Genomic DNA, 14,776 nt, shown 5'->3' with positions numbered 1-14,776 from the left:
CAGGCCATGGTACATTATTTTCTTGGGCTTTGCCACAGGTTTGTTAATGAGGTTTGTCACAGTGCTCCCTCTGGACTGGGGGTAATTTCATGCTACTGTAAGTATTGATACTGCGGGAGAGAGCGAGGCACTGTGCACAGTATGGCCTTTGAGCGAGATGCTAGCGTGGTGACATTGGTAATTAAGGATTGATTGTGCCACACAAACAAAAAACAAAATGGGCGCGCCCCACACAGACGTGCAAACATGGACATGCACACATGTGCATATAAACTCACATGCACCTACAACACCTACATACACAACATGCATACACATGCAGAAACTCACACAAAATGGATTGTGCCACACAAACAAAAAAATGGGTTTGCCTGACACAGGCTCGCAAACATGCACACACACACACACACAGAAAGAGAGAGAGTCCAATAAACAAACTACCCACACAGCCCACGCAAACACACGCCTTGCATATCCACAATGATGTACTGGGTCCGTCTTCAAACATATGACTCCCGAGGTCTGAGGTGTTATTATTTTAAAGAGCCCCCCCCCCCCCTCTCCCCCCTTAGTTTGCCCCCCTCCCCCTCCTCTCTCTCTATATAACGGTCTGCCATAGTTGACCCATGAGGGACAGTGCAGCCCGAGGGTAGTGTAAGCTGAACCACTGTGACTCAGCCTGTTCAGGGTCTGTGGGCGTTGCGCTCGGCTCACCTGTATACAATATGCTCTCAGAGCTCTGACTTCGCAGTTTGCAGCCGGTTTGCTTCAGGCTCTGTCTGCTGGTGTATCCACTTTGTTTGTCTTCCTGGGTTAGGTAATATTTGCCCAGAGGCAACTGAGCATGTAGACTGAAAACAAGGTCAAACAAGATGGAGGAGAAGAAGAAGGACGTAGAATTGTGAAGAACAAAAATCCACTCCAATGACTGTAGTGAATATGTGGCATACATAAACACAGGTATATTACTCTATTAAGCCCTTACACACTGCAGTATCAGGATTCATAATAATGTTTTTTTTAACGTCTTGATAATGGATTCTACAATGCCTAGTAGATACTTTATAAACATTTATAAATGTGTTTATAAAGTTATATAGACCTTTTTTTCTGTTTTTTGAAATCATAGAGCTGGCAAGTGTGGCATTTCTCTAGTCTAGACAAATGGCACAGTAGTAACTTTAACAGTAATAGCTGTAATCAAAGCCTCCTGGACAAAGACTATTCAACAACAACAACAGAAATTTAACATAAACGTGTCTCCTCCCATTACACAAACAGCAGCAATGGCATGGTTTGCACGGTAGTCCCATCATTTTATTTTGGAAGCTTGCAGTATATTCATTTCACTGAGCGAACGTGTGTGTTAGCAATAAGCTGCAACGACTTGGGCTGACCCCTCTAGAGAACCTCTGAGATAACTCGCTGTATGAGCTCAAGGACACGACTTGATGAAAATGCACCGCGCTGCCCGGTTTCCACCACGCTGGAAAAAAATGAAGATGGAGGCTGGAAGGGGAAGTTGGGTGGAGGAGGTGGAGGGTGGGTGGTGTGGGGTGGGGTTGGGGGGGCAGGCTGCTGTAGAGGCCTGTTTATCAGTGACTGCTTATTCATGCACGTTGGCTGCGCCGGTTTATCTGACAGCAGTGCGGTTCTCCGGGCCATCTGGCGGAGGCCGCGCTTCCAACGGATGACTCAGTCAGCGCAGCTCGTGGCAGGCCGACTCGGTGCGCGGGCACCCTGATTATTCCGAATGCATACCCGGGCACCGCGCCACGCCACGTTCGCATGGGTGTCCCAGTCAGCAAATGCATAGAGGTCTCCATTTGTCATCTTCTCTAACCTCTCTTGGGCTTCCTTACATGGGTTTGCCTGAATCAGACAATGTATTGGCTTAGTCATGAGCGGGGTTGGACAGACAGCCAGGCGGATGGGCCTCAGTGGGGGTCAGTCAGACTACAGTGGGGAACACAGACACACACACACACACACACACACACACATAGTGCTGAGGAAGCTGTCTGTGCGTCTAAAACCAGACAAACACAAAAACATTGATGATCATAGCTGTGCCCTGTTGCATACACAGCTGTTGCGTAGGAATGGGCAGACTCAAACAGAGCTTACAGTAAATCAGATGCATTGGATCATGATTTCAGTCTACACATCTCATCCCCTTCTACATAGGAAACCCAGGAGGGTTGTGTTTGTGTCTAGTCAGATAGACTTAATACGAAATGGCTTTGTATTGCATTTAAACTTTATTTGAAGCAATCAGGGGGAGACTTTGCTCTTTGATGTTTTAGTCAAAATGAGCTAAAATTCCTTGGTATTCCGCTGGAAGGGTTGCATTAAAGATACATGCTGAGTGGCAGCTGGACTCGACTGGCTTTGAAGCCTCTGCCTCCTTAAACATGCCCATTAAGATGTTGTTGTTTTTTCTGCCTTTGCACCAACTGATGCTATTCTAGCTAATAAAGAGCTATAGTCTACTCAAGAAATTGTACAACAAAAGGGGTGAAAGCAACTTGGGGTTTTATATCCAAGTTAAGCAATTAGAGCCCATCCTGTATCTGCATCCACAATGGGTGTGTCAAAATTATGTCAAAAAGGCAGAATGGCCGAGACATCCCTTTCTGCTTTTCGTGATTCATTATCCCACACAACCCTATTTCAGTCAGACAGAAAGAAAAACTCATTTGTAGCATCTCTAAAAATAATATCGCTGTGAGTGTCATAAGTGTGTACGAGGAGACTGATCATTTCTCCTCCAAGCCCCCAGGAATTGAGGAGAGGGGGAAAAACACGGTGCACCTGGGGGCAATGAGAAACTATTATTTGCTCATTTCAACATGGTTCAAACAAAATGAAGCTTCTACCTGGAAATCGGAGCCTTTGTCAGAGTGACATTTGTTTGTTGTTTGTGTGTTTGTTTGTTTGTTTGTCTGTCTTCCTCCCTATTTCAATATTTCACCAAAGAGGTGAAACAGAGCATGATTATATCCTGCTACTTCCGATGAAGTGATGGCGTAGCTTGTGTGCCTCTCACACCTGGATCTTGCCAAAGTCGATTAGAGAAGGCATGAATAAAACAGATCCAGCACAACAGCGAGAAAAAGCGGGAAAAAGACGAGAAAAACTACCTAAATTTCTCAGGAATTATCACATTAATTATTGCTTGCTCGGAGCTGATTGCATGAATTTGCTGTTGGTCACAACCTCATGTTCATTGTCATTCCCCAGACAGGGTGTTTTTGCCATATCCAGATCCATTTCAGCTCAGGAAAACAAAAGACAGTTCAGAGTAACAAAAAAAAATTTTTATCTCAGAGAAAGAAAAGACCGGGTTCATGCAATGTGTTCACCATTACCTAAAGCATTACACTCAAACTCACACTCATCACTGTCAGGGGAAAAAAGCCCAGAAAAGTGTCTTTCCTCTGCCTCTCCATCTGTCTCTAATCTTTCACAGCAATCAGCTTGAGATGCTGAAGGGATTCTGTACGGGCTCATAGGCATGAAAGTGAAGCTGTACACCAGATCCGGTCCTGACCTCCCTGGAGACACAAAAGAAAATCCCAAAGCTGGGCAGACACCAAATCAACAAACTATAGAATCGGGCAGAATTACCATGGTTACCATTTGTTGTGGACTTTGAGCAGGCTTGCAACGCCCAATTAGAAAACATAACAATAAACGCTTCAGCTCCAGGCTGCATTTCTGGCACGTCTGATGAATTTTCTTTTGCATGTCTTGCAGTGTGAGCTGCAGTGTGACCACAGTAATCCAAGCCAGTGCACTGTGAGGTGCTTTGTTGCTGCTTGACAGAAAAATTGTACAGTGTCTGTCCGGCCTAAGGGGCCTTCATACCTGACCCGTGAGCCATGTAAACCAGTAGCCATTACCACGCAGTCACACCTGACATCCTCTAAAAAAAAAAGTTTGCTCCATCTGTGACTGAGAGACTTCATATAGTCCTAGTCACCGTGTAATAAGGTTATGGGCATCGGTGAGAAGTGCTTACCATACCTGTGGATTGTCTAGCCTGGTCCCCACAGAGGTTGTTGCTGGAAAGCACAAGTTTAATTTCCTGCTCACACATGATGCAATTATCTTTTCCGAGCTGCAGTTTATTAACAGTGATGCCCGTTAGCATTTATCATAACATAATCATAGGTGCCAACTCTCACGCATTGGCCGTGAGACACACGCATTTGATTAGTTTCACACACTCACACGCCACACCCCCGATTTCTCACGCTGAAGTGTCAACCATGGAGGTATTATATATAACTGGAGAGAGTGACTAAGTCCCGCCCCCATTCATTTCAATGGCCCATGCTAGGCTAGCTACTTCAGCCAAAAAAACATGAAATTGACCGCAGCCATCTTTACGAAAATGGCGTTTCATGGGTGTTCGTCCCCCCCCCCCCCATCCTTGCTCTAGTCTATACAATGGAGAGTCACACCTGATGATAAGCCAAAAGGTCCTTAGACAGTGCCTGGATTCTAATCATTCAAGAATAAACAAGGGATTCTTGCATAGGACAAAGACAGGAGAAACTAGATGTACCGCAGAGCGGTACAAAATATGACCGCCGCCCAGTCCAGCACATTTTTTCCACAAAAATAAATCACGCTGAAAGGCCTATATGATTCTAACTGTCTCACTAAATAGCATTTCCACACTCAATTCTCACTGGTATCTGCTAGACAACAAGTACCAAAACATGATTAGTTCAATTCTGAGAAATTCTTGAATTGTGTGCATGTGTGCGTGTACACGTTTATGTTTATGTGTGTGGGTGTGTGTGTGTGTGTGTGTGTGTGCGTGCTTGTGTGTTTGCCTGCGTATGTGTGTTTGTGCATGTGCATGCATGCGTACATATGTCTACTGTGTGAGTATGTGTCATACGTATGATTACTGTGAATGTATGTGTGCTTGTGTATCTGTTTATGCACATGTGTGCACATGGAATGGGTTAACATGACCCCTGGAGGCAAACATATGAAAAAAATTGGTCATCCTAGGCCCTACGGTTCTCAAGATATTCACAGAAAACTGTGTCTGCCCTACCCTCCTTTCGGGGGGTCCAGTACAGCGGAGGGGCTACAGATCAAAACGAAAAATGATGGTTCCATGCTATCCATGTGGGGTTACATGCCCACCAAGTTTCGTGTACCCTGGTCTTTCAGTGTCCCGGGAATCCTTGTTGGTGTACGGTCACTAAATGTACACATACATTTTTTTATTGTAAGGCCCCCCATGAACGAAAGTTCACAAAACTTGGCATGCATTCGGAGGGTGTCATAATGATCCACACAGTGTCCCGGGAATCCTTGACGGAAATTTGGACATGCGAAAAAAAAAAAAAGAAAAGAAAAAAAAATCTGACTAAACCTATATGACTGCCGCTTCGCTGCGCGGCGTTCATAATAAACTAGACTATAATGCTTATTCACAATTCTTTCAATGCAAAGGCCCTTCCTCTATTAATATCAGAAAACACAACACAGAGCAAAACTTACTTGCGTCATAAATGGCCTGTTCATACCTAGGCGCCCTCCTCCTGGGGAAACAGATGCACAGCCCTCCCCGTTGCCATCACTCTCCCCTTAATACAGCAGCTTCTCATTAGTGCCATTTTAATTGGCCCTTGGCCTAACCCGAAAACAATGAGGCATTGATTTCCTTAAACATAATCGCCTCGTCCAATAAGCCAGTGACCCCTTGCTCCGTTTACCACGCGAGCGGAGGAGAAAAATGACCGGGGCCAGCGAGGAATGTATACTGTCCACCTCCTCCTAAGTGAGATGCAAGCCGGGAGATCCGCCTACTCCCTCCTGCCTTCGCACAGTGTTCTGTAGACATCAAGGGCTATGAGCGGTCTGCACGGTCCAGCTCTTTACACTACATACATATGCTCAGTCCAGCCCTCCTGAAAATGCACCCATCCCATAAATAAACACTTACAAAGCGAGACAGGTAATGATCCAGTAATTACCTTGAGGCGACAAGAAAGAGATGCCCGGAATGAGTTTTGAGGTGTAACTGAGCGCCGTAATTATGCCGCCAAGTGGCCGTTTGTCCTCCAAGCAGCTCTCCATTACAGCCTGGATCATAGTGGGGAAGGGGCCATTACTGCGGAGCCCATTCTGAGCACAGATGGTACTGGACGTGATGGTTTAATGTCAAACCCCCCCCCCCCCCCCATACACACACACACACACAGCCTGATGGCTGGACAAAGTGGTGCTTACCTGACCTTACAGTTCACACATCCATGCACACACACACACACACACACACATACTCATGGACACAGACTCACACAATAACAACCATGCACACACACACACCTGGCTTCTGCTGCTGCAGTGCCAAGCACCTTAGCCAGCTCATTACCTGCTAGCCAACTCTTTGCAGGAGCCCCACTGAGAAATCGATTACAAAAGTATAGATCCCCCTCCACAGGGTCTCAGCAGTGCAAGCTTGTGCAGTACGTTCCTTCAGGCAACACCAGGCATGTGGGTTTGCATGTGGAAAAAAAACATTAAGTAAGTAGTTGCACAACTTCTTGTCAGGAGAAAACTTTTCTGATCTATTGTATTGATATGAATCTGAGGTTTATTTTTAATATGTTGGTTTGCTGCATAACTGATCAGTAAAAATCAGTTCATCAGTAAAAATACAAAAGAATAGAAAAGAAAAATCTGCTTTTACACAAACTATAGCTGATGCCACAATAAGAGTGTGCTCTTCAGGCTTACATGAATGAAGGTGAGACCCTCAGCCATGTTCCTTATCTGGCCCAGGGGTTAGTGCCAATGAAGGCACACACAGACAGAGGTCCATGACCGCCTAGAGCACACTACGAGTCGGTCATGCTTACACACTCTTACACGTGTGTGTGTGTGGGTGGGAAGGGGAAGCGGGTGTTGTAGGTCAGCTCCCTCGTACAGTAAAAACAGTAAAAACTAGCACAGTTTGAATGGCTGTTTGTGTGTGTGTGTGTATGTGTTTTCTTTTTAAGTGAATCAAAGGTTACAAGGTGTGCAATACAACTGACCTCCTGACATTAAGGCAATAGGAAGTGTAAGCATTTGCGTCAAGGCTGCGCCATGCGTATGTACGGCTAGTTGCCGTGGGAGCAGCAAGATGATAGTGGTGGTACAGTATGAAAAAAAAACCTGAGGTGAAAATAGAACATTGCAGCCTATGGCAGTTTGAAAGCAAGTCCCCGAGGATTTCCCCCTTCCTCGCACTTTCATGGTTTGAGGTCAGCGTTGGGTCTCGATAGATCAATGCCTAACCTTTTAAAGGGCGACAGTAATATGGCAAGAGAGTGTGGTTAAACACGGCCATGGGTTTCACTTTTAATCAGCGGCACAGCTGCTCGGGCTGTGGAGCGAATGTGTCGGATGTTGATCGAAATTCGAGGGGAAAAGTGTTACCAAACCTGTCTGGCTGACTGAGAGTGCAGTTCATTTGGCCGGACACAGCACTTTGCAGCCGTTTTGGCAAGCAGCCTCGATAATGTCCAGATTTTTTTTTTCTCCCACGTTTTGGTCTTTTTTTTCTGCCCACATATTTTCATTCTCTATTACAACAACAAAACAATAACAACTAGAAGAAAGAAAGAAAGAAAGAAAGAAAGAAAGAAAGAAAGAAAGAAAGAAAGACATTACCATGAACACGTCCAAAAGGCCTGTGAGCGTTCCATTGCCTAATGCAGCTTACTCAACAGAAGACCCCGCGCTGTCTCTCTCTCTCTCTCTCTCTTTTTCTCTTCTGCCCCCTCTCTCTCCTTTCGCTCTCTCCTCAGTGTCCTCGGATGAGCTCCAGTTTAATTGTGGGATGGCGGCGCGCGCGGGGCGATAGCTGTCACTGGGATGATAAAGAGTTTTTCCCTGGGCGTCTGGAAGGGGAGCACCACTGATTGAGGGCCTCTCTCCAGCAGCCCCGCTGGCTGCATTAGCCGGCCGCTTTATAATTGTGCGAAAGGGGCACTTCCAGTGGCTCTTCCATTACTCACGGGCTTCGGCCAGGACTCTGGCAGCCGCCTGCCCTCTCAGTCGCCCCCCCAATCCCACCTCATGGATCTCAGAGTTAAATCCTCCTCCAGTGTAGGAAAGAGAGGGAGAAGGAGAGAGAGAGGGAGAGAGGAAGAGGAGGAACAGGAAGGTGGTGTGAGAAGAAGAGGAAGTGTGAGTGTGTGTGTGGGGGGGGGGACTCCATCAACCAGTGATCCCTTAGGTTCTAGCTATTGTTCTGGTGTCATATTAGCTGCTGTAGGGGAAGTGTCTGTGTGTCTGATATCATAAGCTGACTGTGTGTGTGTGTGTGTGTGTCTCTTTGCCTTTAATCTATTCCAACACAGCTGTAAGTTCTACTGAACAGCGCTTATGATATCACTGCTTTGCTCTTCATTGATTTGAATTTCAATAGACTGAAGAAAACTGGTAACCGAGTCTGAAATCCTCCATTCCCAGGGTCCAAAGAGCAGCAGCTCTCATTTCTCCCCCATCAATATAAGTGCAAACACACACACACACACACACACACATACACACACACACAGACACACACTAACACATGCATGCACACATACAGTACACATACACATACACACACACATACAGGCTTAGACAACTATGACCTATAACTTGACTAAAACTGTGCAAAACTGGAGGTAGCTACACCTGTTATCTGAGCAGTCTGTAGCCTATGTCCTCATTTTGCGAATGCGAGGACTATATGAGCCTGTTGCATTTCGATAGATGTCCAAGTCACGCATAATGTTTGAAAACCACTGGCTCGTAATCACAATAATTTAACATACGACAGTTGGATACTTCATCATGTTCCCATGCCTACATTTTGGTGAGTAGCATATAGATCGTTAAAAACAATAAAGTATGGCTCTCCGTTTGGGATATCGAAAACTTATATTTTTAATAGGGTAGACTACCGTCAGAGATGCTGACTTGCAAAGGCCTCAGGATAACACGTTATCTCCACTATTATCAGTCAATGCACCCTTGATCAAAGTGGGGAATGAAAGAAAAAGTTTGAGAACCACAAGTTACCTGCAGTCCAGAACACACAGAATATTGCAACAGAAAGTTGCCTTTATAATCAACAACTATTTGTTCCAACAGCATTCAAACAAAGCCTTTATAAAAGTGAAAAAAAAATATTCCATAAGAATTAAAATAAAATACTGTTACTGTAGTAACTGTACCACATTATCCCAAGCTTCAAAGAGCTCCCCACGTCTGTGACAGGCATACGTGACACCGCTAAATTCTCAGCTTGTTTATACCCCACACTGAAAGCGAAAAATAATAAAGCCCAAAATAAAGGCCTGTGGTTTGCGCAGCCTACAGTAAGTAGCCTAGGTTAAATAACAGACCCGCCACAATGTGCGGTATGATGATTTTTTATGAGTAAGATGTTTTTGGTGCCCCCTGCATGTTCTTAAATAACAATGATCCTCAGTAATATTCGACCATTATTTTGTGTAAATGGGCTATGCATGGGTTAGACACCAGGGGCCATATTCACAAAGCCTTTTATCTTACCACTAGGAGTAGGCTGCTCCTAAATAGCAATATTTTTTTTAAATAAAACACTTTACTTGACGGGTGACTTCATAACACATTCATAGCAGCTGTCATAAACTGCACATAAAGCATTCATGACTGTTTCATGAGACATGACTCAACATTCATACCAAACCTTTCATGAATGTGGAGACAGAACGACAAAAATGTGTCAAAACTAGATGTACCGCAGAGCGGTACAAAATATGACCGCCGCCCAGTCCAGCACATTTTTTCCACAAAAAGAAATCACGCTGAAAGGCCTATATGATTCTAACTGTCTCACTAAATTGCATTATCCACACTCAATTCTTGGTATCTGCTAGACAACAAGTACCAAAACATGATTAGTTGATAGATTTCACATGTAAAATTAATTTTATACAACCCCACCTCCATCTTGCCCGCCTGTTCATAATTCTGAGAAATTCTTGATTGTTTGTGTTATGTTTATGTTATGTGTGTGGGTGTGGGAGTGTGTGTGTGTGTGTGGGTGTGTGTGTGTGTGTGTGCGTGCTTGTGTGTGTGCCTGCGTATGTGCCTGTGCATGCAAGCGTACATATGTCTACTGTGTGAGTATGTGTCATACGTATGATTACTGTGAATGTATGTGTGTGTGTGTGTGTGTATCTGTTTGTGCACATGTGTGCACATGAAATGGGTTAACATGACTCCTGGAGGCAAACATACGGAAAAAAATGGTCATCCTAGGCCCTACAGTTCTCAAGATATTCACAGAGAACTGTGTCTGCCCTACCCTCCTTTCGGGGGGTCCAATCCAGCGGGGGGGCTACAGATCAAAACAAAAAATGACGGTTCCATGCTATCCATGTGGGGGTACATGCCCACCAAGTTTTGTGTACCCTTTCAGTGTCCCGGGAATCCTTGTTGGTGTACGTCACTAAATGAACACATAAATTATTTTATTGTAAGGCCCCCCATGAACGAAAGTACACAAAACTTGGCATGCATTCGGAGGGTGTCATAATGATCCTACACTTTTAATTTCGTGCAGTTTTGACCTTGTCAGCCAGAGATATTGTGATGAAAACACCTAATTTTTTGCTTTTTAATTTTTAACTAGGTGGCGCTATACATGAAATAAGTGGTAATGGGATGGGTTGACATGCCCCCTTAAGACCAACATACATAAAAAAGGTGGACCTCCTAGGCCCTACGGTTCTCGAGATATTCACAGAAAACTGTCTCCGGCCACCTACAGGCCAGTTGGTGTATAGTAACATAAATTAATTTATTGTGTGGCCCCCCATGAACGGAATTCCACAAAACTTGGCGTGCATACAGATGGTGTCATAATGATCCTACACTTCCAATTTCGTGCAGTTTTGACTATGTTAGGTCACAGATACCTTCAATTACAACACCTCATTTTTACTTTTTTGTGTTTAACTAGGTGGCGCTATACATGAAATGAGTGGTTATGGAATGGGTTGACATGGCCCCTTGAGATCAACATACAAAAAAAAATGGTCCTCCTAAACCCTACGGTTTTCGAGATATTCACAGAAAACTGTGTCTGCCCTTCCCTCCTTTCGGGGGGTCCAGTCCAGCGGGGGGGCCACAGATCAAAACGAAAAACGATGGTTCCATGCTATCCATGTGGGGTTACATGCCCACCAAGTTTCGTGTACCCCCGGTTTTTCAGTGTCCCGGGACTCATTGACGGAAATTTGGGCATGCGAAAAAAATAAATAAATAAAAAATAAAACAATTCTGACTAAACCTATATGACTGCCGCTTCGCTGCGCGGCGGTCATAATAAAACTCCAACAATTGCAAAGCAGCATTGCCGTTTTTGTTCCAAACCTCTTACCTGATCACACATCTGAGTCAATGGGCTACTCCAGTGCCAAAAAGACAGAACATGGTCAAGCAAATAATTTTTGTTTCATAAAAATGTATTTGTTTTATGATACCTTTGCAGATGATATCGCATATTTTGCTACTGGGAATGTCCAACCGTTCCAGGTTACACAAATACAGATCAGCTGAATGTAGGCTAGTGTAACGGATGCCAGCTAGCTTAGCTGTGCTTGTGGAACGTTGGTAAACCTCACTCCCCGACGCCTCAAGAGTGCTGCTGGCATGCGAGCCAGTAGCCTGGGCTATTGGCTCAATTGTTAGCGCGCTCGTCTCCCGATCCGAGGTGCTGCTGTTCGCGGGTTCGAGTCCGGGCGTGTGCAGGGCTGAATCGTGCATGTTAAACACAACGCAGGTTACATTGGTGCCGTGACCCGGATCAGGAGTGAGGTTTAGGGGGGTGAGTGTAACAACGGATGCCAGCTAGCTTAGCTGTGCTTGTGGAACGTTGGTAAACCTCACTCCCCGACGCCTCAAGAGTGCTGCTGGCATGCGAGCCAGTAGCCTGGGCTATTGGCTCAATTGTTAGCGCGCTCGCCTCCCGATCCGAGGTGCTGCTGTTCGAGTCTGGGCGTGTGCAGGGCTGAATCGCGCAGGTTCAACACAACGCAGGTTACACTAGTTTACCTCCCAGTGTTAAATTCAGTGATTATGAATACTTCACAACTTGTATAGTAAAGTGACATTTGATGTAGACTTCATAAGATATTCATGAAATATTTACAAAGGCTGGAGAGAAAAATGGCAATGCTGCTTTGCGATTGTTGGACTTTTATTTTGACAAGTTGTCATCGTTCTGTCTTCATAAAAGGTTTGGTATGAATGTTGAGTCATGTCTCATGAAACAGTCATGAATGCTTTATGTGCTGTTTACATACACACACACACACACGCACACACACACACACACACACACACATATATACACATACACTCACACTCACACACACACACACACACACACACAGCATGCAGGTGCTCCAGAGAGCGAATTGAGCGCAGCATCAGGTCTCACTCCATATCCGCAGCATCAAGGCCCCAATTTGCATGGGAACCTCTGGAAAAAAGCGTCTCATTTAGATAAGATAATCAGCACGCTTCAAGGACAATTTGCAGCACATCATGAAGCTGCGTACATGGTAATTACACAGAAGGTCCTTATAGAGGCTGTGTGTGAAATGGGCCCCATATTTGCTCCTCGGTGGGGGACTTAATGCTGCTCCATGCACCGTATAGCACTGTGATAATAGATCATCGGGCCAGATGGGTTAATCAAATTAAGGCTTCACTTGTGAGTCTATTTTAATGCAAATATTTATCTCAAATACCGTATAGTCTGACAATTGAGGATTTACAAGGTTCAATATCCACATTGGGAGGACGATTGCATTGCCAGCTGAAGAAAGTGCATTTGGAAAAGCAATCTGAAGGGATATTTTCTGTGAAATTAGAGGGATGGTGAAATTGGATGCACAGTACACAGTATTTTGACAACACCAGCTGCCGGTAATTTCCAAACAGCTGCCTGAGATTCTCTTACTTTTCCGGGTGCACCAAATGTACCAGATGTGCCTCATGCCTTTGACCTAATTAATATTGCACATTTTATAAACATATCTTTTTCTCTTTCTCTCTGTCTGTCTGTCTGTCTGTCTCTCTGTTTCTTTCTGCAGAGGGAGGTACGTGTGAAGTTATCGCGGCCCATCGGTGCTGTAATAAGAACCGCATCGAAGAAAGGTCCCAGACGGTCAAGTGTTCCTGTCTGCCGGGGAAAGTGGCGGGGACGACGCGCAACAAGCCCTCGTGTGTAGATGGTGAGCTTGACTCTCCGCCCACACTCTAATCCAAATATCACCCGGGGCATGTGTTGTTCCAAATTACAGACAGATCAAGTATAACATGCCATCCAGCACAAATAATGGTTGAAAATAGACTGAAAGAGAACGCATGAATAGACAATGAAATTATGTATTACATTTTGAGCCAGTCAAGGCCACTGTCTTGATTAATGCATTAATGTAACGTAATTTTACTGTATAGCTGCTGTATGGGATCATATGCATGTTTATATACCCACATACATGTATTATGCTACAATAATACAGCATTAACGTGATCTGTTCATAGTCAGTGTAGTGATTAGCATAAGCCAAGCCTTTGTGATTGTGATGTGCTGTGAATAACATGTATTCTAATGACGACTCCGATGAGCAAGTGTTAAAGAAGAGAAAGCCCTCCATTTGTAATCTTTTGTGTCCTTGTGATTTAAGCAGGCCATTAATTATGAATACAAAGAGGTCTGAAATTGCCCTCTTTATTTCTTTTTTTAAAATGGCTGAAAGGCGTAGTGCATACACAGATGAAATGAAATCAGTGTCTGTACTCTTCTGTGTGAAGGAGCTCTTTGTGTCATCTATGGTCAGGTGTTGTGTCAGGTGCAGGTTATCAGCACAAAGGGTTCAAATTAGTCAGCGAATTGGAACAACCTGAGAACTGGATGCTGACAAGGGTCAGAGATTTAAAGAATGTCGTTCTTTTCCTTAAAGTAATGGATTCAAGCTCATTTAGATGGTATATTTAGATGGTATACTGACTTACAATAGGGAGAATGGCACCTCTGTCATTGCCACTGTGTGCGTGAAACACCTGGTATTGCACTGAGTAACTGTTTAGGAACATGACCACTTTTGTCACTTTTCGATGCGCTGGATACCCCTTTAACAGATGCAAGATTCAAGAAGATTCCTCTATATGTCATTTTTATGGGCCAGATAAAAACAAACTTATTTATTTATTAGCTATAATATGAGCTATGGTGCTCTAAGCGATATCATGCTGTACGTTTTTCAGGTTAAAACATTTTTTGTCACTTACAGCAAACATCACCTCACCATCCGCTAGCTGCCTGTGTCCTGAATCACTGTTAAAAAAACGCAATCTCTGTGGACAACCCAGACTCCAAAAACAGCCACAAAACAACTTGGGCAAACCATGCCTATAAAATCATAACAAACTGTTCCAGCAAATCACAGACGAGATGCACTATTAGGAGAGTTTCAATTGTACGGGAGGGAGGGGGAGGAAGTAGCAAGCTAGCTTTCTGTTTAGTTTGAACGTCAACAGAAGTGACGTTACCCAGCATCGCTTAGAGCGACTTTGAAAAATAATGCTAAAGGCGTACCCAGTACATTGAAAATGGACACCTAGGAGTATACTAATACCACACCAACACCAATGTTGTGTTATGTCAAGTGTCAATCACACCATCGTGTCTCTTGCATCCAGTGTG

The 14,776-nt window shown here is 44.4% G+C and overlaps 1 protein-coding gene across 2 annotated transcripts in view; it reads left to right on the top strand.

The window, feature by feature from the left end:
* The window catches only part of LOC143104213 (chemokine-like protein TAFA-1), a 112,383-nt gene that overhangs the window by 77,066 nt on the left and 20,541 nt on the right, over nucleotides 1–14,776 (top strand). For both annotated transcript variants that reach the window (XM_076268182.1, XM_076268181.1), the window contains exon 2: nucleotides 13,161–13,301. In XM_076268182.1, the coding sequence (XP_076124297.1) occupies nucleotides 13,161–13,301 (141 nt within the window). The remainder of the gene's footprint in view (nucleotides 1–13,160; nucleotides 13,302–14,776) is intronic.

Source organism: Alosa pseudoharengus, unplaced genomic scaffold (assembly GCF_046254945.1).
Source record: "Alosa pseudoharengus isolate Yale_2024_CS ecotype anadromous, Long Island Sound unplaced genomic scaffold, YU_APseudo_1.1 YU_APseudo_1.1_scf_5, whole genome shotgun sequence".
NCBI lineage: Eukaryota > Metazoa > Chordata > Actinopteri > Clupeiformes > Clupeidae > Alosa > Alosa pseudoharengus.
The sequence above is the reverse complement of the archived record's forward strand: the minus strand, read 5'-3'. Positions and strand labels throughout refer to the sequence as shown.